This window comes from Rhinolophus sinicus, linkage group LG01, assembly GCF_036562045.2.
Source record: "Rhinolophus sinicus isolate RSC01 linkage group LG01, ASM3656204v1, whole genome shotgun sequence".
Lineage (NCBI taxonomy): Eukaryota > Metazoa > Chordata > Mammalia > Chiroptera > Rhinolophidae > Rhinolophus > Rhinolophus sinicus.
Window position 1 is genome coordinate 165389890 of NC_133751.1, and position 26160 is coordinate 165416049.

Sequence of the window (26160 nt, forward strand, 5' to 3'; positions counted from 1 at the left end):
GTTACCTTATTCACAATGTCCTTCACAGAGCTTTCCTTTCCACTGTACTTCTGTCCCACTCTACACAGATGCAGTAGAAAGAAAAAGAGGTCTTCAGTGGCAGAGAGACCTGCATGGCCTTTGATGAGGCTCTTTCTCTGAGACTTGGTTTCCCTACTCATATCAGTACCCACATGGCTGGATTATTGAGGTTAGAGAGAATGTCTGTAAGTGTTTACATGGAGGCTGTACATAGAAAATAGGCAGTGAATATGAGCTTTTGTTATTATTCATTATTGAATTGTCAACCCATGGCCATCTATTCTATGAAGTCTTCTTGGAAGCCTTGAAGATGGAAAAAGTCTTTACTTCCTTTAATATCCAAAGCTGCATTTTATTTGTATTTAGTTACTTTTATATGTAGCGTTTTCGTTATTTTGTGTATAGATTATTTCCTCTAGATAATATGAAATTTCTAGAGAAAGATTTAGGTTTCCAGATTCCTATATATACCATGTATCTAGACAGGGGCTTGCAAATAATAGATATAATAATAAATGTTCAATGAATATTCCTTTAATAGAGCAAAAATCACTTTCTGACAAGACTTGCATCAGTTTTTAAGTTGGTGTACTTTTGGTTTTCTCTAATTACTCCAACTTTTCAATGCCCCACCAAATTGAATTACATCAGACACCAAACATTTCACAATACTTTCCCTCAAGTACAATTTATTTAACTATCATATGTAGTAAGAAATACTGAGAATTACAGCAGAATAAAAACACAAGAATTGTAGCTTGTCAATGTTAAAAGTTAAGAGGTACTGGTTAAATGAAAAGGCATCTGAAAATGTTAGCTATATGTTGGGTAGCTGAGGATAAAAATGCAAAGCAGGACATTCAAGGTGCAGCAGCCTTTATAAAGCGTCAATCCTTTTCTTCATGATGGACTCAACTGTGATGTTTGCAGAAGGGGTGGGCACTGGTAACCTCTGCTCTGACTTCCTCTCTCATGAGCACTCGTTAGTAAAGAAGGAAGGAAGAAATAAAAAAATGAAAAGGAAAGAAGTAGGGAGGTGAGGGGAGAGAGAGAGAAAGGGACAGAAATTGGAAAAGAAAAAGTACATCAACAGCGTGACAACTCTTCTGAGGAAATGGAGCATGCTTTCTTTATTCCCTCTGGAAGTTCAGGTACAGTCCTCTATAAGTCATATAACCTGGAAAATTAGGTGAAAGCCCACATACAGAAATTGATAAATTCATTATATTCATCTATTTTTTTAATAACAATGTCTCTAGATCTTGAAGTATTAATGAAACCTAAGTGGACATGTTTCCTATGACAATTGAGAAGTCATGTTTCAATGTATTTCTCCCTGTAGAGATTCTACAGCTTTAGCGAAAGACAACTGGCTCAAATAGGAACAAAACTTATTAGACTCTACAGCATCAGATTCTATTTCAAATGCAGAATATTTTCTAGCTGGTAAATAGCTACTTAAAAAAGACATTAAAAGCAATACTTATAGTTTCTCCATAAATAGAAATAAAAATACTTTTTCTAAAGGACAAAAAGTCTCCATGATGTACATATCTATACATGTCCCCCCAGCCCATTAAAGATCAATCTTTACTGCTTACATTTAAAATATCAATTGCATTATAATGTCTATGATACAATTCAATTATTTAGCTGTGTTCTACACAAGATTCAGGTGAAACAGAAGCTAAGGACCTATTCACAGAACATTTAAAAGCACTTTTTACACAGTCTATGCACAAATATATTTTAAATTAGAATGATGCATACCTAATATGCATATAGAATATGGCTTACACATTAAAAGAGATCTAAGTTGTGAGTTATAAAATCACACTCCTTAGACTTAAAAGCTTCTGATTGTATCCATTTCTAAAATATTGCTTAGCATTGTGGAACCCAAAAAGAAGCAGATGCAACAGAAAACTTTTTAGGACAGACATACCCTCCCTTCACGTTATTCTTTAATTGATGGTGACTCTTGATTTTTTCCATCTAATTCCTACCTTTCACAAAAACAAATTCACTTCGTCTCACAATCACTGAAGTGTTTATACAGTGAAAAGTTACAACACCTAATTGTGCTTGACCTTTTTTGTCAGCTAATAACAAATAAAGGTAGTTCTTCAGTGTGGAGTAAAGGAAAAGCTCTGCACATGCTCAGGCAAAACATGACAAGGAAGCAGAGTCTCCAAGGGTGGCAGTTTGTTTCTGTGTAGTAAAACATAAAGTCACGTCAAATAACGTTATCTGTACAGAAAAGTACGGGCTTCCTTTCTCATAGACATTTTTGAATACGAATACACACACACACACACACACACACACACACTTCTCGTCACTATCCCATGGCTATAATACATGGATCAACACCTCGGAAGGCAAATTCCATTCTCATTTCTACTGCTTGTGTCCAACTATGGCAGAAGGTTCTTGTCATCTTAGACTGCAGGTAACACGTGACTTGCATGGTGACGAAGCCCATGGAGGTGAAGCATTAGAGCTTTGAAGCCACAGGTATGGATGCAAGCTGGTCCGCTAGTTCAGGGACAGGTTTCACTGTGGTTTCCCAACTTGAGAGTTACGACAACACGTCCATCAGGTGCCAGGGCCAGGGCTATGAAGCTCCATTGTTGTCACAGGACTTCAACTACAGCTTCCAAACAGCCCTGCCTCTCGATTTGTTTCCATGTATATAAAATGACAATCTGAATGGCCTGCTCCTCAGAGCCATAAAAAATATTTTTCCATAATTTGTTTTTGCTTTCCTTTCACTTAAGACCTTAAAATACCGTAGTTACAGCATTCTGTAAAACAGTGGAAGAGAGTAAGTTTTAAAAAGGCCTCATCTTCTGCACATGTATAGCATAGTCACCTATGCTACAACTGGGTTAAAGTGATGACAATTTAAAACTGTCCAACTTTCGTCTTCAAATTTTCTCAGGCTTGATTGAAGAAGGCCAAATTGTGGAGGAAAAACAATGACAGAAGCACTGGCCAGAACCTCTGATAGCAATTTTGTATTTATTTGGCCAGAGTTACTACCTCAGAATTTATGTTCTTCTTATGAATTCCTATATAGGAGTCCATAAAAATGGCCTGAACCAAGCATGTGTTGAAAGAGGAGAATATAGCTTTGTGGAAAGTTGAGGACTTAGGACTGTTCTCATTATCCTGAAATAAAATCCAAATGAATATGAAGATCATGTTTTAGTCATAAACAGACATCAATTACTGTACAACAATTTCACATTGGACTTTATAGAAAATAAGAGATTTGTCAGTATATAACAGGTATTGGTTTTATATCAATTGGAATTTCTCTTTTTATTCTCTCTCTCTCTCTCTCTGTGTTTTAATACCAAAAAGGGACTCAAATAGCTATTCATGCCTGACAGGTAACATAAATAAATTAAATGGGCCTGTGTGAGTGTAAAACAACTAGAGTCACAAAGACTGTAGTGAACTAAAGAGCGTAAACCCTGTCTGAAGATATTCAAAAATATATTTTAAATCATTGTGGAAGTGTGCACACTATATCCAGCCCACAAATCATCATTTTTTGACCCGTCTTGGGCAGTACACTCAACACTAAGGGGCGGGCACTGGCAGGAACAGGGAACACTTCCTTTCCAAGGAGTAACAGGTCTGATACTTGTTTGCCTTTAAAATTCCAGAAATCTCTTATAGATCCTTCAAGGAAGAAAATATGATAAATCATATGCCAGCATCTTTTTAAATAATAAAACAGCATGGCATTGTATATCCAATTCTAATCTTATTCACTCTAATTAACAAAAACATAAAAGAAAAATATAAGCAAAACAAAACATTGACGACATAGTAGATGTTTTAAGAATACAAGGTTTTGTTGTCAAACAAATACCATTAGAAAACTGAGTTAAACAAAATTAAGCAATATTATTTCCTACTGATGTCTCCAAGTCAGTGTATACTACATAGCTTCAAAAGAAAAAAAGTTTATTATGTTTTTAAGGAGACACTAAGACAGCTCCACTATAAAAACACATCCCTTCCTTCTAACTGCTTGCACGTCCTCTGGAGGCCCATCACAGTGGTTCTCAACTTTAGTGTACAGAAATATCAGCAGGTGGGATTATTAAAAATTCAGATTTCTAAGGCATTACTCCCAGAGTTAAGAACTCGGTAGACTGAAGGTGAGCCCTAAAAGTTAAGTTTTTAAGAGAACCATTAATGCAAATGTCCATGGATTTTAGCAAACATTGATGTTTGCTACATATTTGCTGTGTTATTATCACCTGCTGTGATCATTTTTGCTGTGTTATTATCACCTGCTGTGATCATTCATATTTCCTACAAGAAGTAGCAAAAGAAATCAGGATTAAATTGCTCCATCGACTTGAGGGACTAAAATGTCCCAGTAAGTATAATTTTCATTCATAAGCAAAGTAAGAACTCTTTGAAAAGGTAAATATTTAAGATTTTGCCCCAGAAGATAGAAGACAAAGGTGTTTCAAAAATAATCCAGGATGGCATTTAATAACTTTGTCTCTAATGGTAGTCTACAAACAATTCATTTCAGAAATTAGGTTTCTTGTCTAAAAAATGAAATTACCTCTCATGTTTAAAATGACAGAAGCCCTTATGGTGTTTCAAACCTATGAATGTGTATCAGCACATTTTTCTTCAACATTTACTCGATCTTCTGAGTTCTTATGATGATCAGGTTCACCTAAAATACAAGTAAACAGATACACAAAACAAAATAGGCCTGTGAAAAAAGTAAATAAGGTCAAGAAACTGAAGCAATTACTAAAATGTTGAAGACTGGATTTTACAATGGATTTTGTGGCACTTTTCTCCAAAGGTACTAACATTTTGTTTTCAGATGTGAATTTATAGAGTACAACAAGTCATCTTTCGGTGGTTATACAACTTTGTGAAGTTGCAATTTAATCTGGGAATACAGAAATGAAACAGATGAGACCTGTTAAACATCTATTAAATAAAACTTAAAAATTATGCATGTTTTCCTGAATGTTTTTAACTGAAATAAATTATTTGAAACACTCTAAGGATCAGTGTCTTTTACCACACGTTGCTTAGTTGCTATGAATTTAAAACAAATGAGTGTAAGAGAATAGTAATGTTTAACATAAGAAATAATCTGCCAAAACACACTAATGGAATTTATAATCTTAGAAAACTCGGCTTCTATACAAACCTTGAAGAAGAAGAAAAAAAAATTAGCATGGAAAATGTTCCAATATTTCTACAGAGGTTGCAAAGAATCTATCAAAAATAGAAACATAAAATATACAGTTTAAAAAGTCTTATATGAGAAAGTAAAAGTAGCAGAAATGAATTTTTGAGTCAATTACTCAAAATACCTTTATATTTCAAGAAATAGTCATATATGATGAAATGTTCTGTTTGAAATTTGACTGAAAATATAATGTTAAATTTTGCACCAATTAACCTAAGATGATTCCTTCAAAATATAAGACTGTGTTGTTCAGTTGCAACAGATTATTTTGCTGAATTTATAAAATTAAAGAACATATAGAACTTATGAGGTGCGAAATTACTTTGTCTCAGATTTTATATATATATATATATATATATATATATATATATATATATATATATATATTTCTCCCCCCCGCCCCATGGGAGAACTTATCTTTTGTCTTAGGATCAAAATTTCAGGTAGTCACATGACTTTCCTGATCATTCTTAGATAATAAAAACATTGTGTGATCACATTAAATTGCTTTGGCAATTTAACTCAAACATTAGAAGGTCTGGTCACACACAATACGCATCAATTTTAAAACAAAGATAAGATTTCTTTCCAATATTGGGTTTCTTGCAGAGCCTAGAAATGGTGTGGGGTGGGGGGCATGGTTGACGTTTCCTTCATTTTTTTGTCTGCCTTCCTCCCGCCAAAGGCTACGTTAAACTCCTGAGCTGGAGAAAAGTGAGAAGAGGGCTGAGAGGAGCAGCAAAGTTGCTGCTTGACCAGCACCACTGTCAGGTATTTAGAGCTGATTCTTCTGTGAGCACATTCAGGGGCTTTGGGGACTTCTTGCCAAGAACAATGGAGACTTCTCACCACCTTCGTATGGGCACATGAGATTGGTTCTTTTACAATGTCCACAGCTCTGGAAATTTCTTGGTACATTTCCAGTTTCTGTCTGCTGAGGTACCGTGTTTCCCCCGAAAATAAGACTGCATCTCATATTAATTTTTGCTCCAAAAGATGCATTAGGGCTTATGTTCAGGGGATGTCGTCCTGAAAAATCATGCTAGAGCTTATTTTCCAGTTAGGTCTTATTGTCGGGGAAACATGGTACTATCACCCTTCCAAGTATGGGTGGGCCGTATTTCGTTCACATGAAATACTCATGAGGTATGTGTTCCCATAAATTACTTGAGGAAAGGCTGAAATCTACTTTGTCTCATCTGTCACAATGTAACTCTTTATATTTCTAATGTAAGAACTAGACTCCATTCCCCACACCCCTTATCCTCAAGCTCCCCAAAGACTCTGGTGAAGCTCTCTCCCCTTGGTTTGAAGTAAAGAAAGAAGCATTTCTACCTCTTTCCTGGTAGCAGAAAGCTCATTAAAGAAATCTGGCTCACAAATCCTTTTCCAACCGTCAACAACCTGACCTTTCACTTGTTTGAGTTGGGTGAGGGCTATGAGCATCCTCATAATTGGCTTTTGAGACTTTGTTGAAATTCCTGTCTTACAAGTTAATTTGTTTCTGACATTCATTATTTTAGAACTTGGCTTAAACTTCTGATTTAATGTCTTGTTACTTACAACTAACTAAATTAGAACAGAACAAAACAGACTAGAATAGAATAGAACAGAGTGGAAAGAATACACTGAATTAAAAGAAAGGAATATAAATAATTAATTCTCTGGTTCTGAATTTTTTTTTTTTTTTTAAATGTTTGAGAGAAACTTTCACAATGGGCAAAGGACACTGAGGTCTATCTACTGCCAAATGCTCTCACATCTAGTGGATAAAGAACTCACCAGTAACAAAAGAGTAGACAAGGAACAAAATCATCAAATGGTAACAATGCAGCAATTACAAACAAATAAATACCAACATGATACACAGATTACATCCAAGAGTAATTTTATGTGTGCAATTAGAAAAGTAGTAATTGAAAACTATGAGAAACTCTACCTTAGATCTAGATTTGCCACACCTTTCTTTGTAGTAAGACACCAATTGTTTAAGAAATAAGGATGTTTTAGTTAATCCATGAAACAGATATGAAGATGAGCTTTTTAAGGTGTGCAGTCCCTTTAAAAATGGTTCAAGTTGTTGAACTCAACATACTAGATATGTTTATAAATAAATTTATGGCATGGATACTTAATGGCTCTTCTCTGAAAGCAAAACCAACCAAACAAACAAATTAAAAAACAAAACAAAACTATGATCAATTCAAGACAAAAGTTTTGCAGCACTGAAAAAACAGTGTTTTCCTTGAAAACTGTAAAATCCCAGATGTTTTCAGGAGCATATAAACAACATTGCCAAGCAAATGCATGGCAGTTGGATTGCTTAGGAAAAAAACTAGAGTTCTCAACAAATTCAAATCACATTACATTTAGTTACTAACTCTTTAGTTGCAGAAGTCTTTACAATTAACTTGGATAATACTATTTGGAAATAACCCTTAGTCTTTTATAAAAAAAAGAAACTCATATCATTTTGACATATCATTCTGCCAGAAAAGAAGAAATGATTTGCATTGTTTGACCACTAAAGATCATCTTGGCCCAAGAGTGAACCATATCAAAGACCTTGAGAAACATCTACATAGTCCAAGGTTTCAAACATTTTTTGAATCATGGGCCCCTCTCTTAGTTTGGTGAAACTATGGCCTTCTCAAAATAAAATCCATAAATAAATAAAATAAAACACATAACATTACAAAGGATTCCACTTACATTAAAATATAATTATCAACATATATAAGTAATCCTAGCAATGTGATACAGTAACATACATGCTTCTTTATTATTGCATTAAATAATAAGATCTAGCTGCAGGTCTGTAATCTATGTAATTTTGAATTAATAATAATATCAAATAATACTTCAAGACATCTCCATGAATTGAAATGCAAAGCATTCTTTGTTGTCTGGAGAAAAACATTTTAAAAGTTTCAAGTTAGAAAGTGTGGAGTAAACATGACATTTTCATCTTCCTGCTCTGACAAGATACTAGGATTCAAAATTCAGTTTTTCAGGGAAGGTAAAGTAGTTTGATAGTAAGAAATGTGAATTGCTTTTTTTTTTTTAATTTATTGGGGTGACAATTGTTAGTAAAACTACATAGATTTCAGGTGTACAATTCTGTATTACATCATCTATAAATCCAATTGTGTGTTCACCACCCAGAGTCAGTTCTCCTTCCATCACCATATATTTGATCCCCCTTACCCTCATCTCCCACCCCCCACCCCCCTTACCCTCTGGTAACCACTAAACTATTGTCTGTGTCTATGAGTTTCTGTTTCTCATTTGTTTGTCTTGTTCTTTTGTTGTTTTTGGTTTTTAAGAAACAAGGCTCTTTTTGCTTCTACTCTCTGTAGTAAAACCTGCCGTAGATAGCAGTCTAAGAAAGACTAAAATACCAAGGCTCACTCAGGTCCTATACTTAAGGGGATTTCAAAGTAAAGGGCTGTAAGAAGAAGCGAAATGCTCTCTTGCTGATATCGTGGAGGAAAAAGAATAGAGATTTGTGACCCCAGAGTAATGAGAAGTTATTCAACTTAAAATCCAACTACATTCCTAGAAACATACAAATTATCAAGATTGACCCACAAAGAAATAGAAAAATCTGAGCAGACCAATAATGAATGAGTAAGGAGATTGAATAAGTAATCAAAAGTCTCCCAACAAAGAAAACCCCAGAATCAGATGATTTTCATGGTTAATTCTACCAAACATTTCAAGAAGAATTAACACCAATATTTCTAAAACTATTCCAAAGAATTGAAGAGGACGGAATACTTCTGAACACACTTTCTGAAGTCAGCATTACTCTGATGCCAAAGCCAGACAAGGACACGGAGAGAAAACAAACCACAGGCCAACATCTTTAATAAATATAGATGCAAAAATTCTCAGCAAAATATTAGCATACCAAATTATATGGCACATTAAAAGACTAATACACCATAATAAAATGGGATTTATCCCTGGGATGCAAGTATAGTTCAACACATATAAATCAATACATGTTATACTCTACATTAATAGGATGAAAGATAAAAATCATATGATTATCTTAATAGATGAAAAAAAGCATTTGACCAAATACAACATCCTTTCATGCTAAGAACTCTGAACTAATTGGGTAGAGAGGGAACAGATCTCAACATAATAATGATTATATAATATATTGCAAGCCCATAGCTAACATCATACTCAATGGTAAATGATTGAAAGCTTTTTCTGTAAGATCAGGAACAAGATAAGGGTGTACATTCTCACCACTCTTATTCAACATAGTAATTAGGTCAAAGCAATCACGCAAGGAAAAGAAATGAAAAAACACCAAAATTGGAAGGAAAAAGTAAAATTGTCTCTGTTTGCCAATGATATGATCTTATACACAGAAAATTCTAAAGATTCCACCAAAAAACTATTAGAACTTATCAACAAGTTCAGTAAAGTTGCAGGATACAAAATCAACATACAGAAATCAGCTGCAGTTCTATACACTAGCAACTAAATATCTGATAAAGAAATAAAGAAAACAATCCTATTCACAATAGTATCAAAAATAATAAATAAGAAATTAATTCAACCAAAGAGGTGAAAAGTCTATACACAAAGCCTTAAGAAATTAATTAAAAAATTGAAGAAGACACAAATAAATGTGAAGATATCTCATGTTTATGGATCAGAAGAATTAATATTCTTAAAATATCTATGCTACCCAAAGCAATCTAAAGATTAAATGCAATCCCTATCAAAATTTAAATGGAATGTTTTCATGGAAATTAAAAAACAATCCTAAAATTAGTATGGAACCAGAACATACCCCAGTAGCCAAAGCAGTCCTAGAAAAGAAAAACAAAGTTGGAGGCATCACACTTCCTGATTTCAAGTCATACTACAACACAATAATAACCAAAACAGCATGTTATTGGCATAAAAATAGACACATACACAATGGAACAGAACAGAGAGCCCAGAAATAAATCCTCATATATATATGGACAACTAATATTTTGCAAGGAAGCCAGGAATACTCAGTGAGGAAAGAATAGTCTCTTCAATAAATGGTACTGAAAAAACTGGATAATCACATGCAGAAGAGTGAAATTGGACCTCTATCTTATACCATATACAAAAATTAACTTGAAGTGGATTAAAGACTTAAACATAAGACCTGAAACCATAAAACTTCTAGAGAAAAATATACAGAAAACTCTTGTTGACATTGGTCTTGACAATTTTTTAGATATGACGCCAAAAGCACAAGCTACAAAAGCAAAAATTAGTAACTAGGACTACATCAAACCAAAAAATTTCTGCACAGCAAAAGAAACAATCAACAAATGAAAAGGCAACCTATGGAATGGGAGAAAATATTTGCAAATCATATATCTGATAAGGGCTTAATATTCAAAATATATAAAGAGCTCATACAATCAATAGGACAAGAAACAATCTGACTAAAAAATGTGAGATAGGCAACAGGTACTTGAAAAAATGTTCAATATCAGTAATCATCAGGGAAAGCAATCAAAACCACAATGAGTTATCACCTCATGCCTATTAGAATGGTTATTATAAAAAAGACAAGAGATAACAAATAGTGATGAGAGAATAGAGAAAAAGAAACCCTTGCACACTGCTGGTGGGAATGTAAATTGGTGCAGCCACTAAGGAAACAGTGTGGAGGTTTCTCAAAAATTAAAAATAGAACTACCATATGATCCAGCAATCCCACTTCTGGGTATATAGTCAAAATGAATGAAAACAAGATATCAAAAAAATATCTACACTCCCATGTTTATTGTAACACTATTCACTATAGCCAAAATATGGAAACAACCTAAGTACCCATCTACAGATAAATGGATAAAGAAGACATGGGGGATGGATATATATATATATATCCATCAGTTATGATAACGAAGGAAATCCTGGCATTTGTGACAACATGACTGGACCTTTAGAGCATTATGCTAAGTGAAATAAGTCAGATAGACAATTACTGTATGATCGCACTTATATGTAGAATTTTAAAAAGCTAACCTCATAGAAACAGAGAGTAGAATGGTGGTTGCCAGGGCCTAGAGGATGGGGGAATGGGGAGATGTTGGTCAAACAGTATAATCTTCCATGTTTAAGAGGAGTAAGTTCTGGGGATCTAATATACAGCATGGTGATTATAGTTAAATACAGCATATTATGTACCTGAAGGTTGCTAAGAAAGTAGATCTTAAATGTTCTCACCACATATATACACACAATAAGGTAATTATTAGAGGTGATGGACGTGTTACCTAACCCTACTGTGGCAATCATTTCACAATATATGAGTACCAAACCGACATATTGTACACCTAAAACTTACATAATGTTATATGTCAATTAAAGCTCAATAAAGCTGGAAAAAAATCCAGCATAAATTATGGCTGCAGTAAGTACCTAGGCTTAAAAAATCAAAAGGTGTAAATAACTGGAAAACCCTGTCATCATTGTTGTTTTGATTTCTGACTTTCCAAACTGCAATATCATAGCCAACTCTTAACTCATTTTATGAGGCCAGCATTTAAGACCTTAGGGATCTCAAATTGCATTCAGTTTTCCTTGCATATTCAGATATAGCAAGAGCAATAATTGCTTCTACCCTAGAGATAGCAAACATCACAAATGCCTTAATTTTGAATGTTTATAATAAAATTCTTCACTAGAGAGAGCACTGTTTTGTATAAATTTCATCTAGGGAAGATGAGAGAAGAATCAGGAGACTGTCTCCTTTGATTTTATTTATTTTCCCATGGAGACTAAAACCACTTAAAATCTTCACCAAGCTTCATCATCATAATTTTCAACAAGTTGGTACCTACTACAGAAGAAAGACTAGCAAATACTAATGGTATGCATAATCCAAATTCTAGTAGTCTTTAGATGTCCTTTAGGATATTTTGTAAACATTGTTTGACCACATTTTAGACTGAGTTAAATCAGGGCTACTAAACGCCCAAACAAATAATTGTTTTTTCCACTTTTAGCTTTATGTCACCAAATTTCAGACGGCTGAGTTGGTAACTACATTGATTTAGGCCCAAGAATCAGCCAAAACAGGGAACAACCTCATATGTCCAACTATCCTTTAACCTGGGATGAAAGACTAGTGTTCTTACAAAAAGCCTTCTATTTTCTTTCTTTTTCTCCTATGTACATTTTTCTATCCAACATAGGCTGGCTATGAAGAGGGACTAGTTGAAGAAATGTGTGGAGAGAGTTAGTCTCATCTACTTATAGTTTTTTGAAAGTAGTAATGGAATTGCTCTTTTTGGACACATATGCAAGTTGCTCCTATTAAAGAAAATTTATAAATTTTAAATTCACGCTTTAAAATAAAAGCACTTTAAGCAATTAGTCACAAAACACTTTACTGATTTACAACTTCCAGCCAGGATTGTGCATCTTTAATCCATGAAGATTTATATAACAGGATTATTCTCATGATGGGGTGAACTTATTTAAAATAAATTGTGGGTGCTCTATTAATCTCTACATCAAACTAACATCAAAACTATTACCTTATTCTTGTTGAACTGATTTTATTTGATGAGATTCCTATTTCTTACGAATGTTTTGTGGGTTTTCTTTAATCAGCTGACTTGCTCAGTATATTTTATAGAAGCCAAACCCAAGATGAAAAGATGATGTGGGAACAAAGAACTCTTCTGAATGAATCCCATTCTGAATAAATCCAGAGTGATGAATTAATATTATTGAGTGTGTCTTTGTACTGAATATCTCTCTTTGCCTCTACAAAAATTTCCTAATACAAATTAAAATTAGTGCAAGGCCCCCAACATTAGTTATTACTAATTGTCTTGCTAAAGAATGAACCTAGGTTGCATTTTGAAGATATGGAAATAAAGTTTGAGCATCAGATTCTTGAAGGTTTTCATCTTTTCCCCTTAAAGACTTATATTCTAAATCCCACCTGAAGAGATCTCCATAGAATGGAGTCAGGTCTCCTTTACTCAATACTAATTAAGCTCTTACCTGGCTCTGGGAAGGAGCCACCGAAGATCTAAAGCTAAACATCCGTGAGTTCTGCTCTCAAAAAAACCTGTAGGTATTTGTTTTGCACATAGTAGGCCTCTAAATAGTTTTGGAATGACCTTATTAGTAGTTCTCAACTTTTTTTGTCAGGCTCCATAGTTTTAACATGTGTAAATTCCGATCATAATATCCCATAATATGCAGTGACTGGATGGAGAGATGGTACACAGCCCCAAAGGGGAATGTCAGAATCTCTACAAGGCATGTGGAATTGGAAACATCACCTGATTCTCCTCTCCACTTTCACTCATATCCAACACTGATTTGTGTAGGTTCCTGTTGAAGATATTTTTCCCTATTTTGAGAATGAAAGGCAGAACAGATTTACCTCCATTGTAATATGAATACATCTGTGTTTATATAACGAAGTGATAGGCTTCTTAGAAAAAGGCGTTTTAATGGAGTTTTGGAAGATAGGTACTATTTTCATGAGCAAGGTTGCAAAGGCGACCCAAGAATTGCATTCCATGAGAAGGAAAGAAAAGGCTAAAGGAAGAAAGGAAATCCACTGACTTTCCAGCGGTGGAGGAAAAATTTTCAGAGTAGAGACGTGTGACCCAAGACATACTGTATATACAGTATAAGGAATATCATTACCAAGGTACACACTGCTATTTCCTACATGTGTCCAGCGTTCCTGGGTGGCGCTGTCTCAGATTCTACTCTGTACTTGGCTTGTCTTGACCATGAGCTGATGAAATTTCCTGCACTCCCCCTCCATGTCCTGCTGCAGTTACATAAATGCACAAAAGTGTTCTATTTTGACTTACTTTTGTGAACTGGAGATAAGCCATGTTGAACTTAAAAAGAAAAATAGCCCAGATAATGCTAATATGCTGCCAGGGTTGACAGCTATTGAGTTGCACCTTTAAAACAAACAAGTGAGTAAATGAATAACACAGAAGCACACACTCATGGTTCAAGCTGTTATTTAAGCTCTTCTAGGGTTAAGTGACTTTGGTGAATACCACCTCATAGAACTTTATAATTTTGATCTTCCAAATGTTTCATTCTATCAAATGCATACTCCTGCTCGACTGTACCAATAACACAATGCAGAATGCCGGTTGCAGAAATTAAATTGGAAATAAGCACAATAAAATAAATGTATAATATAATATATAATTTATGAGTAATTTAAAATATATGATTTTAAAATTACTAGAAAGATCTCATATAAACTATTAATTACATTTTTGAACCATAATTAGAGAGAGAATGAGAGCAAACTCTAGTTTTTATCTCTGAAAGACTTTGCTTCCCTCTGATTACTTGTCCCTTCTGAAATCTAAAAAGTACACATCTTTTTTTCTTTTCTCTCAAAATGATGCTTAGGATTCACAGTCCTGGTAGTTCAGGCGTGATTATGTAAAACGCATTATGTTTTACATGAAGAGTTTTCATTGATTAAAAAGATAATGGGCAGGAATAACTGAACTATTTAATGAACAAATATTTACAAACATAACCTTTCAAAATGATTCAATACGAAGTAACATGGACATGTTTTTGTTCTTTTCAAAACAAATCTGCTGTTATTTCCCCTAAGCAACAGATGTAGAAGAGTGAGGAACGCTGTGAGGGACTAATAGAGATTGCTGGATAATGAGAAAAACACTGTGCGCAGAAAGTGAACAGAGCTCTGTCAGATAAAAGTATGGAGAAATATCACAGAGTGATGTAGGTCTTTGGAAGTCCAACTACTGTGGTATAACAGGTGTGGGTATGACGTTTAAACTAACCATCATATTTCTTCTTCCTGAGCAGCTTCTCTGTCACTCCTGAGGTGATTTTTAAATAGTCATTGAAGAAGCCTCTCTAAGGGTCAGAGTTTGGGAACAGAGACTAAAGCCACTCAGCTTTGCTTCCTGAAGATTCCCAGGTTTTCCCCAAGAAGCAAAGGAAGAGGATAAAGTAGCATTCAGATGGGATTACCCCTTATTGTTCCCGTGGCGATTCTGTCACACACTGTGAAATCTAATTAAATGGGAAACTTTTCAAAAAGGGACAAAATAAACTGTTGGAGTCGATGCGGGGAGTATGACACAACAGTTTCTTGCATTTGTCCCTAAAGTTCCCTAAGTTAGATACTGAGTGGAAATAAGAGCAAACTGGCTATTTATACTATGTCAGTGTGCTCAATTTTTAAAATTGGCTTTTATGATCCTGTCAGTATTTTCTAGACAATAATAGTTCAAGTAACTGAATTCATGTACCTAACATGTCTTAAGATTTCCCAAGACCTTGGCACAAAACAGAGAATGTTGTCACATTTTTTTTTTTTAATTCAGATTTCCCTGTAATAGAAAATGGAGTTTCCCTCTGAAACACTGCTTAAAATTATTAACCACACTGAAAAACTTCAAAAAAGTTAAAATTATGTATTAATTTGCATCACATGATTCAGTTAGTTTTAAATCACTCAAGTTATAAGAAAAATTAACCTCTAATTATTCTTTCTGCAAAGTGGTGAAAATACCTGGTAAATGTTAATCAAGTAATATTGTTTTAAATAAAGTTAATTTAACAATCACACGTTATTATTAATTTATCTCCTGAGAGAACTATAAAAGATGCTTGCTTTGTTGATGACTATTAACTAATCTGGTTTTTTCTCACTTGTTACCAGGCTCACGCCCATTCAGACAAGTAGATGTAGGTGTTGTTTATGAAGATCCCAGAAACAAAAACATACATTCTTAATCTTTAGATTAAAAGCCAGGTCCATGTATCCATGTATGAAAGTCTTAGAAAACAGGTAGTCAAGCTCTACCTTCCCAATTACTCCTCCAGAAGATATCTAGGTTTCTCATTCACTGGACATGGATTAAAGTTTTTCTCCAGGAGATACAAGAAAGATAAGGATAGAATTCAGATTGGCAGTGAGAGAGGTTTAACTCTTTATTGTTCCAGGGCAATTTTTTTTTTTTAAATCCTGTGGAACCCAAAGGAAAGGGGAGGAGAGAAAAGAGTTGAAATATACATGAGTGCCAGGTACGTATAGCCTCTGACACAGGACCCTGGGTTTTGCCAGTCCCGTCACATGTAAAAGACTCAAATACTTAATTAAAAATAAAAGACTTATGTAAAAGACTCAAATACTTAATTAAAAATAAAAAATCTGCACAGTATTTGGATACATTTTTTCTGTGTCATATTTTGTGTCAAGATCCAAAAAAATCCCTGCTGAAATAGTCAACAGTAATTTGGGTCATCATGGATAAATCTCAAAAAACATGGCACTGAGTGGAAAGCTATTCATAAAATAGCACATACAGCATGATTCCATTTACATCAAGTTTTAAAACAAGCAAAATGAAACCATGTATTGTTTAAGGTTGCACAAAGAGGAGTAACAGTTAAAAAAAAAAAAGGAATAATTATCATAAAATTCAGAGTAGTGATTAGACCATAGAAGAGAAAACTTAGAGCAAACTTCTTGGGTGTGGCACTATCATATTTCTTGGCCTAGATGGTAGGTTTTCTCCTTTCCTCCTTCCCTCTTTGACTCTTTCATTCCTTTTTTCATTCTTTCCTTCCTTCCTTCCTTCCTTTCTCTCTCTCTCTCTCTCTCTCTCTCTCTCTCTCTCTCCTTTCTTTCAACATATAATTGTTTGAGTTCCTACTTTGTAACATCACTGTTCTGGAGCTTTGGGATACGTCACTCATTAAAACAAACATCCTTGTTCTCATGAACCTTATTTTTAAAGGGGGAAGACAGACAATAAAAATGATGAATACTAAGTCCATTATTTATAGACTAGACAGTAATGTATCATGGGAAAATGGTTAGGGGAAATCAGGGAGCAAGGCAGGAACATGGGTTGAATTTGAAATTTTTTGCCGGGTGAGGCCTCATTGACAAGGTGACAACTGAAGCTGGACTTGAAAGCAGAGAGCGAGGCACCCACATCATATGTGAAAAAGGAGAATTTTTAACAAAAATGCTGCTACAAAGTTCTTAAAGCAGGAAGGTATCTGATGTGTTGAAAGAAAACAAAAGAATAGTGTGGAGGTTAGTGTGGCTGGAGTAGAGCAAGTGAGGGGAAGAGAAATGAGAATTGAATCAGCAGATAAAAATTATTCTGTAAAGAAAACTCTAGGCTTACATGGTTTTTAAAGATAAATTCTACCAAAAATTCAATGTCAATTTCAATCTCACACAGACTCAAGAATTTAAAAATTTCAACCTATTTTATGAGGCAAGTGTGATCTCAATAATAAAACTAAACAAGCTCAGTATGAGAAAGATAAATGACAAGCTAATCTTGCTCATAAATATTGATTTTTAAAAGTCAGTGAAAATAATATATAATTTTTTTAAAGTTAATACATCACGATTAAGTTGGGTTTATCCAAGAAATACAATATGGTTCAAGATTAGAAAATCTATTAATATATTTCACTACATGAACCAATTAAAAGGAAAAATCATATGAATTATTTTAAAAGCTACAGGAAAGACATTTACTAAAACTAAATATTTTATTTAAAATACATTTTCTTAACACATCATATATTGATGGGAATATAATTAACCTCAGAAAGAGAAGATCAAAGAAATTAAGAAACATCACACTTAATGCCAAAACATTAAACACTGTCCCTTCAAATTGAGAGACAGGCTGAATGCCATCACCACGTCCATTTCAGAAAGTTCAGGATAAACTTGCTAGTGCAGTTGACTCAAGAAAAACAATCATGAAAGATATACACTAGGAAAGAAAAAAACTGTCATTATTTGCAGATGAGTATTCAAAAGTAAATGTATCTTTATATATCTACAAGAAATAGCCATTCACAAAATCAACAAAAAATATAAAATACTGATGAAGAATTCAACTAAGTATATTCAAAATTTTAAAATAAATGAATATTAATTATAAACATTAAGTGATTACATAATATATTATATGCTTATATAATAAGTATAGTGCCTAACATCTAATAACACTAGTATTTTTATCATTTTCATTGTTATTATTATTAAAGAAAAATAAACTTTCTGAGAAACATGAAAGAAGATCTATGAATGATAAGATATATATGAATAGGAAGACAATATCATAAAGATGTCAATTCTCCCCAAATTTATATCAAAGTAATTCCAATCAAAATACTATTTGTTTTCCTCTTCTGTGGTGCATATAAGCTTCTCAAGCCGAAACTAGTTCTTAAAAAGTTCAAATGAATGTTATCACACTGAACGTATTCTATGACTCTAGAGCAATGATGTAGGAAATAACACACAAAAAGAAACTAGAGAACACTTGTGTGTTTGAAAATTTTAATACATATTCTAAAATGTCAAGCTTGCCTTAAACTAGCTCTAGGTTTTCTTCTGGTTCTAAACAGCTGTGATTCGTGCACAATACAAATCCGGTACCATCTCAGTTCTCACGTTGCCTCCTTTTCTCACTTCTTAATCTTCTTTGAGCCTAGTATTTTGGAGTTTGAATCAATATCAAATAAACCAGTAAATTACTCAGTACAGTCAGAAATATATTGCATACCATTCCAGACTGACCCCCCAGATTCCATTCTAAATTCCATTCTAGTTTTTCTCAAGTACACATTCTCCTTGAGAAGATGGGAAAGAAAGCAGAAATGAGGTTGATTTATGGTTTTTGCTCCGATAAAGGTGTATTTGGTAGACCTAGTCCAATTTGGAATTCTTGCATCTAAAGCTGTACCAACTTCTCAGGTGGCTAACAAAAGTAACTGCTTTGCTTTGAGAAAGAAGAGATATTTATGTTCATCATTCAGGGGTTGCTCTAAACAGATATGCTTCTTTTACGGTTCCAAGTGTGAACCTAATGCACTCCTCTATTGCAGCTCCAGACCCAAGTGTTGCTGGTAACGTAGGATGGCAGACCACCAATGAAAATAAGCTACACTTATATGGCATTTTAAAATGTCTATACGTCTTTCCTGTGTATGAGTTCCTTGGTTATTAATTAGGCATCGATCACGTATTGGCCACCAGTATAGGCATTTTTTTTTTTCCTTACTTCCTTAGGTGCCTTGCTCTCAAAGCTGCATCCTATGATCTCCAAGACTCTGGAGCATAACTGGAGATGGGCAAGGACTTACGGGAATGTCTGCTCCTTTCTTAGCATCTATATTACTTTCCCAATAGTCACATGTTTTGAGGCTAAGTTACACAATTTGCCTGAGACTTTTTAGGTAGACACAGAAGAACAACTCTTCTCACCATTTCCCTCCACCTGCCTCACTATGAAGACAGGCACACACCCTTTTAAAATCTCCTGTCTGCTCTTACATGGTGCAGGAAAAGGTGGAGATTGGGCAGAGTTAAGGTACTAAGGAATGCTGAGTGGTTATGGAGGCATTTTCCTCACTCAAAATGGATAAGATTTAACCAAAAAGAATAAACCCTTTGGGATGGAGGAAAACATTGTTTTAAAAAAGGCCCCCTGTTAAAAAGGAATGTGTTTACATACAACACTCTGAGAAAGATGTGCCCAGACCCTTAATAGAAGTCTTGCTGAATGAAATTAGTCTTTAAAAAAGTGTTTTGTCTTACTGATGGCCCAGGAGCTTCATACCCTGGAGCCTAAGCATCCATACCTTCCACTGCTCTAGGATCAGTGGGATGCTTTTGCGATGTCTGTACAATACATTTTCAGGGCTAATATGATGATGAGCAAACATACGGGATTCTGTTCAGAGCCTCAGAATTTAATTTATATTCCAAAGCTCTAAGCATCATATAACCTGTTTATTCTCGTCTCAATGCAATTATAACAAAGAAAATTTCATCTTCAGTGTATTCAAGACTGAATACATACATATGTTTGTGTGTAGCAAATCACATTTTTTCCATTTTTATTATGAAATATTCTATTTATACAAATGGATTATATGTACGTATATCATTAGGTATAACTATAATGATAAAATGAACATTTATGTGTCTAGCACCCAACCTAAGAAATAAAATAAAATACATTCCTAAATAAATGTTCCATCCTTCCTCCCTAGGTTCTGAATATTTCCTCCTAACATTCTCTAGTTTTATCATATGTGTATTCTAAAACATATTGTTTAGTTTGCAGGTTTTTTGTTTTTAAGTTCTACAAATGGCATCTTGTATATTTCAGCAGCTTGCATATTTTGATCAACACTGTGTTTTTCAACCCTGTTGAGGCTCACAGCTAAAGTTCATTTAACTAAATGGTAGTATGCTGTTCTATGACATGAATACACCACAGCTTATGAATTAATTTTACTGCTTTTTGTGGGGTTTTTTTTTTAATGCATAAACAATTCTGCTATGAACATTTTGCTCATGTCTTCTGATGTACGTGTGCAAAAGTCTCTCTAGGATGAAAAGATTGCAGTGAAATTGTTGGAAAATATGGCATGTGCATCTTCAGCTTTGTTAAAGAATTCCAAGTAGCTCTGTAAAATAATTATATAAATTTACATATACACCATTCGTGTGTAAGAAAACCGTAAGCCCTGGCATTATTATTCTTGACTTCTCTCTTGATTTCATACTCCACATCTAATCTGTGAACAAATCTTATCAATTCTAATTTCAAAATATATCCAGAATCCAATCTCTTTTTGCTATGTCTTCCTACCCACACACTCTGGGTTAAGCCATCATCTTTATGTATCAAGAATTGAGCCACTTCACCCCCACCACTACCCCCTGTTTTAACCCCCATCTTTCTCCTGGGTTATAAACAATAGTCGCCTTTCTGACGTCCGTGTTTCCATTTTTACCTCTCAAAGAGAAGCATACCATATTTTCCATTCTGCAACCAGAGTGATCCTTTTAATACTTCAATTCAGACCACTTTCTTTTTCTTCTTCAAAACTCTGCCAATTAGACTAGCTATCTCTCTTTGGCCAAAACCAATGATGTAGCATGTCACCCATTTATCACATGGCCTATGTTACTCCCACTTGCTCAGCGTCCGTCAGCTTCATTTGCCTCCTGGTATTTCTGCATGTTGGCAAGCTTGACCTCCCCAATATTTTGCTGGTTATTTCCTATGTCTGAAAATTTATTCCCCACCCTTTACCCCAGAGCTCCCCGTAGCTCCAACTTCCTTCATGTACTTACCTATCACTTTCTCTGTAAAGCTTTTCCTGGCCACCTTATTTAAAATTGCAATCCTGCTCCTAACTCCCACACCCTCTTTCATGAAGATAGGAATCATTGTCTCTTTAGTTTTTTTTTTTTTTTAAACCATATCCCTAATTCCTAGAACACATAGCAGAAGGGCAGTAAATAATAATTATAGTAATGACAGCAACTCATGTAGTGCTACTATTCTAGGTACTTCTAAGCAGATTACATAAATCAGCTCATTTAATTAAAAAAAACAGTGTGAAGAAAGAGGACTTCCTGTTACAGTGATGTAAAGATTTTGAGTGTTTCCACAGAAAACAAGTACGAAATTGGAAAACATTAACAAAAACAACTATTCCATCACACTGGAAATCAATCAAGGCAACACAACAATTTGAGAAATATTTACTTGTGAAAAATTGCTGAAGATTTAGCTAAGAACAGAAGGAAACTGTGACCTTCCTACCTGGAGCTACTCTGGACCTCTCCCCACCAACCCCAGCTTGAGGACTGCAGCAAGAAACCAGCTTTACTGCCAGCAGTGGTTTACTCAATTTGGGATGTGAAGAGAGGTCAACCCTCCCCTGGTTTCTCCTATGTAGGGTGGTGGATTTAGTTTAGAAAAAATAGGGAAAAACCATAGCTTTGCAACCCTGAGGTTGTGGTCCATGTTCGGAGTTAAGTGGTAGACCAGCAGAATTTATAGAAAAATCCTAGCAATTAGGGGTCATAAAAGGACTGAGACACCCCTCCACACTTCCCTGGCTAACTGAGGAACTAGGCAGGCATGGCAGAGATCTTGAGAGAATCTTCTGCACTAGCTTGATTTTTCAAAACTGTTGGAAAGCAGACATACTCATATTCTTGAGTTTCAAGGGTGTATTTTAAAGTTTTATTAATATATAGTCAATCTTTTAAAAACATTTTTTAAAAATATCAAAGACAAAGTTTTTAAAGATTTTTGTGTTATTTGGTGGAAAGATAAAGTTACTAATTAATGTCACTCTTATCTACTGTTGGTTATGCATTTAAAATGTTCTAATTAATTATGAAAATAATAGGAATAGAGTGTAAATATTTCAAACCATAAAGAAAATTAGTTGGAATGGGAAAAAAGAAAAGAAAAACCTCAAGCAATAAAAATGAGCACAAGAGAAGTAGGAGAATAGAAATAGTAGATTAAAAATGCTCCTCTGAATTTTAAGAATTTTTATCACGATTGGATATTGAATTTTCTTAATGCTCTCTGCATTTTTTGAGATCTTACATTTTTTTCCTTTTATCATTAATTTAGTGAGATGTAGTAATAGAATTTTAAAACGTAGAATCAAATTTGCACTTTTGGCATAAACCCAATGAGGTGGTAAATTTAGTCTGCAAACCTCTGACTCCAGAAAAGGTAAGTAGATGCTCTCAAGGAAGATTCTGGCTTCAAAGTTTCCTCACCTCTCTAAATTTCTGTTTTATCTACTGTCATCTGGATCTTGTATTGTGTTCTTTACTGAGTAACAGTAACATCGCATTACAAAGACTCTGTAATGGCCAGGACTGGCTACATTATTGCAGGGCCCAGTGAAAATTACAATGAGGCTCCTGGCTCAAAAATTATGCAGAATATCAAGATGATGATAGTAGAGCATTCAAACACGCACAAGCCCATTCTGAGTATAGGGGCCTGTGTGACCACACAGGGTGTATAACCTGTGTAACCCAGGACGCAGCTTTCTCACTGGCTGTATAGGCCGCCCAATGCTTGGGAAACTCTTTCCTTTCAACTAAGATCAGACTTATGTGGCTGGGAAAATACGAGTTACAGAATCAGCTGAAGGCACTAGATTGGTATTTCTTTTCTATATTAATAGCAAAGATTGACGAATCGTGTGACATGATCCAGGATTAATTAACTATTTAATTAAACAAATATTTGCTAAGTGCCTATTATATGCCTAGCACTGTGCTAGTCGCTGAGAATACACTGGAAAACACAGTAGACCATATCCCATGGAATATACATTCCCATGCGGAAGACACGTGATAAATACGGAAAGGAATAAACGAATATCATTGATTATGAATTAGTGATATCACTTTGAGGGGACTAAGCTGGGCTCTAATAGGGAAAAATAGGACAGAGGACATAACTTTTATTTGCCAAGGACGGCCTCTCTGGGGGGCTGCCTGGCATAGGGTTTTAGGGAACTACATTTGGAATGAAGGAATAAACTATAGCTCCTTCACTTACTAATGGTGAGATTTAGGGCAAATTACAAATTGTCCTCTACCTCAGTTTCCTTATCTGTGAAATGGGAATAATAATAGCATCCACTTTGTAAGAGCTACGTGATAATTAAATCAAATGAGTTATTAAGAGCTGTATTTTTCAAACTAAAAATTAAAACAGACTCGCCAGCCAAGAAGTAATCAGCCTTGCAGAGAGTTCCAAGAGGAGAATTTCTGGCTGAAGAAACAATCATTTCAAAGGCTCTGGGGTATTTGAATAAACTTCCAGAAGGCCACTGTGCAGAGTATAGAGCATGAGCGAGACAGGGCTATGGAAGAGAGTGTGAGAGATGGCAAGGGCCAGATCTGAAATTTGAAAGCCAATTTCCTGTATGAAGGATAATGATGAATACTAACTCACACACCCCATAGACCAAATAGACTAATGTATTTGAATCAGAAAATATGACAAAAATAACTGGAGCTAGATTCACATTTGTTTTCTTTGGTGGCAAATTACAAACGATTTTTCCAACTCACGGGTGAAACTGTCAGCCAAAGAACTAACTTAGTAAAATTGAAAAGAACAAACAAACAAACAAACCAACAAACAAACAAACCAGATATCCAAATCTCTGACACCAGATGTTGCATTCCTAATACAACACAAAAGCCACTTGCAAAGCCCCAAAACACAGGCTCAAAAGTACCTCTAGAAATGAACAGGAGGTTATTATGCCATATAAAGTTTGTTGCCATTTTATTATCCCATCCTTCATATCCACTTCACTGCCACCCACTGACACATACTTCTGCAGTCCTTGTGGCATAAACAGAGCAGAATCTCTTTTCTTTGAGGGATAAAGAAAAGATAAAACCAACTTTCAGATAAAACCAACTTTCAGATAAAACCAACTTTCTTACGAATAATCAAAGGGTAGCTAAATTCCAAATACCACCAAGGGTGTGCACATTTTATGAAAACATCCAAAATCTCAGAGGAGTTACGATAAAGAGAGAAGGCAGTAGGTTCATAAACAACCATACCTTGTGCAGCCAGCTCTTTCCATCTCTCCTTGTTCTGCTGGATGATGTCCACTAGGTTATTTTTGAAGCTCTTCAGGTCCACACTTGCAAGGGAGTAGTCTGGGGAATAGGTGCCATCGTTCATGGTGCCTTTCATATTTGATCGTCTAAACGAATCAGCAGTGTGTAAACCCATAAAAATACTTGAGCTAACAGTAACAGTAAGAAACCAGAAAATACCAAGGTCGGGATATGGGCTGAGGGAGCAAAGCCTAAATGAAACCCTTTATAAAAGCTGCTAGAGAAGCAGGATGGCAGGTGCTCAGGACCAGTTCTGAGCATGTGTTAGTGTTGCTTCCCTCCCTCCTTTCCTTCCCTCATAGAGAGGGCCAGGGACTCTGTCTGGGGCTCCCTGGGTCTGAGAGGGACTCCAGAGAAGCACGTATGACAGGGTGGTGAGGCCTGATGAGAGCAGTACCTTGGGGTGAGCTGACTTAGTGGTGAGTCCACTGGTGACATTCACAAAATGGCATTACGATTCTGGGGCCCAAAGCGGGTAATGGCACCCACCTCTTCCTCCACCCTTTGATCTCAGGACTAACCTGGATCTTTCTCTGGTAGAACATTTCCTCTGTTTCCTCACTGGGGCAACGTTTAGGGAGCCTGTTGGTACGCTATCAGGAAAAGTTATGTGTTCCAATAGGCAAAAATTTAGCATGATTTTTCTGCAACTGGAAGTTTTAAATAATATCCCTTAACAAATTTACTGACGGAAAAAATCTAGTTTGAAATATTGTAAGTTGTATATAAAAGGGACTTTACTGTAACATGTTATACATACCCGTCGTATTCATATCATCCAAAAGGCTAACTTTAATACAGGCATCTTTCTATACAAATGGATTGTGATTGATTTCTTTGTAAGCCAAACCAACACAACCAAATATATAACTATATCCATGACATAATATCTATATCCTCAATAAAAATTCAAATAATTTTATTCTCTTGAGTATTGAATACTATTCGGGTATATTCCTTAGAACTTTGATATTTTTTGGTAATGAACGTCAAGTTCTTCATTTCAAAGTCAAGTGCTATATAATACACAGCCACTAGGTGGCAATACTACCTAATAATTCTTGTAAAAATTTCCTGCCTAGATGTAAGAAATAATAAAGACAATCATAATTAAAAGGTTACGAAACATCACAAATATGAACAATAATGTAAAAAATAAAATATCAAACCTGTTTGCCCCGTAGGAAGAATTCGCGGTTTTCGAGTCTTCCTCTATAAGAGGAATAATAATTTTCTCTGTTGAGTCTGTCAGAAGAGAAAATGTTGGCTCTACTATGAAATCGATAAAACCTACAAAACAAAAAATTAAATAAATAAATAAATAAATAAATAAATAAATAAATAAATAAATAAATAAGAAAGAAAG

General features: G+C 34.9%; 1 protein-coding gene across 7 annotated transcripts in view; it reads right to left on the bottom strand.

Moving 5' to 3' along the window:
* Window positions 1-533: 533 nt before the first annotated feature.
* PDE1A (phosphodiesterase 1A) overlaps window positions 534-26160 on the bottom strand; it is a 398473-nt gene continuing 372846 nt past the window's right edge. For all 7 annotated transcript variants that reach the window (XM_074338956.1, XM_074338931.1, XM_074338941.1 and 4 more), the window contains 4 exons: window positions 25964-26084; window positions 24735-24880; window positions 4619-4735; window positions 534-3195 (listed from right to left, as the gene is read on the bottom strand). In XM_074338956.1, the coding sequence (XP_074195057.1) occupies window positions 4662-4735; window positions 24735-24880; window positions 25964-26084 (341 nt within the window). In that variant the 3' untranslated portion in view covers window positions 534-3195; window positions 4619-4661. The remainder of the gene's footprint in view (window positions 3196-4618; window positions 4736-24734; window positions 24881-25963; window positions 26085-26160) is intronic.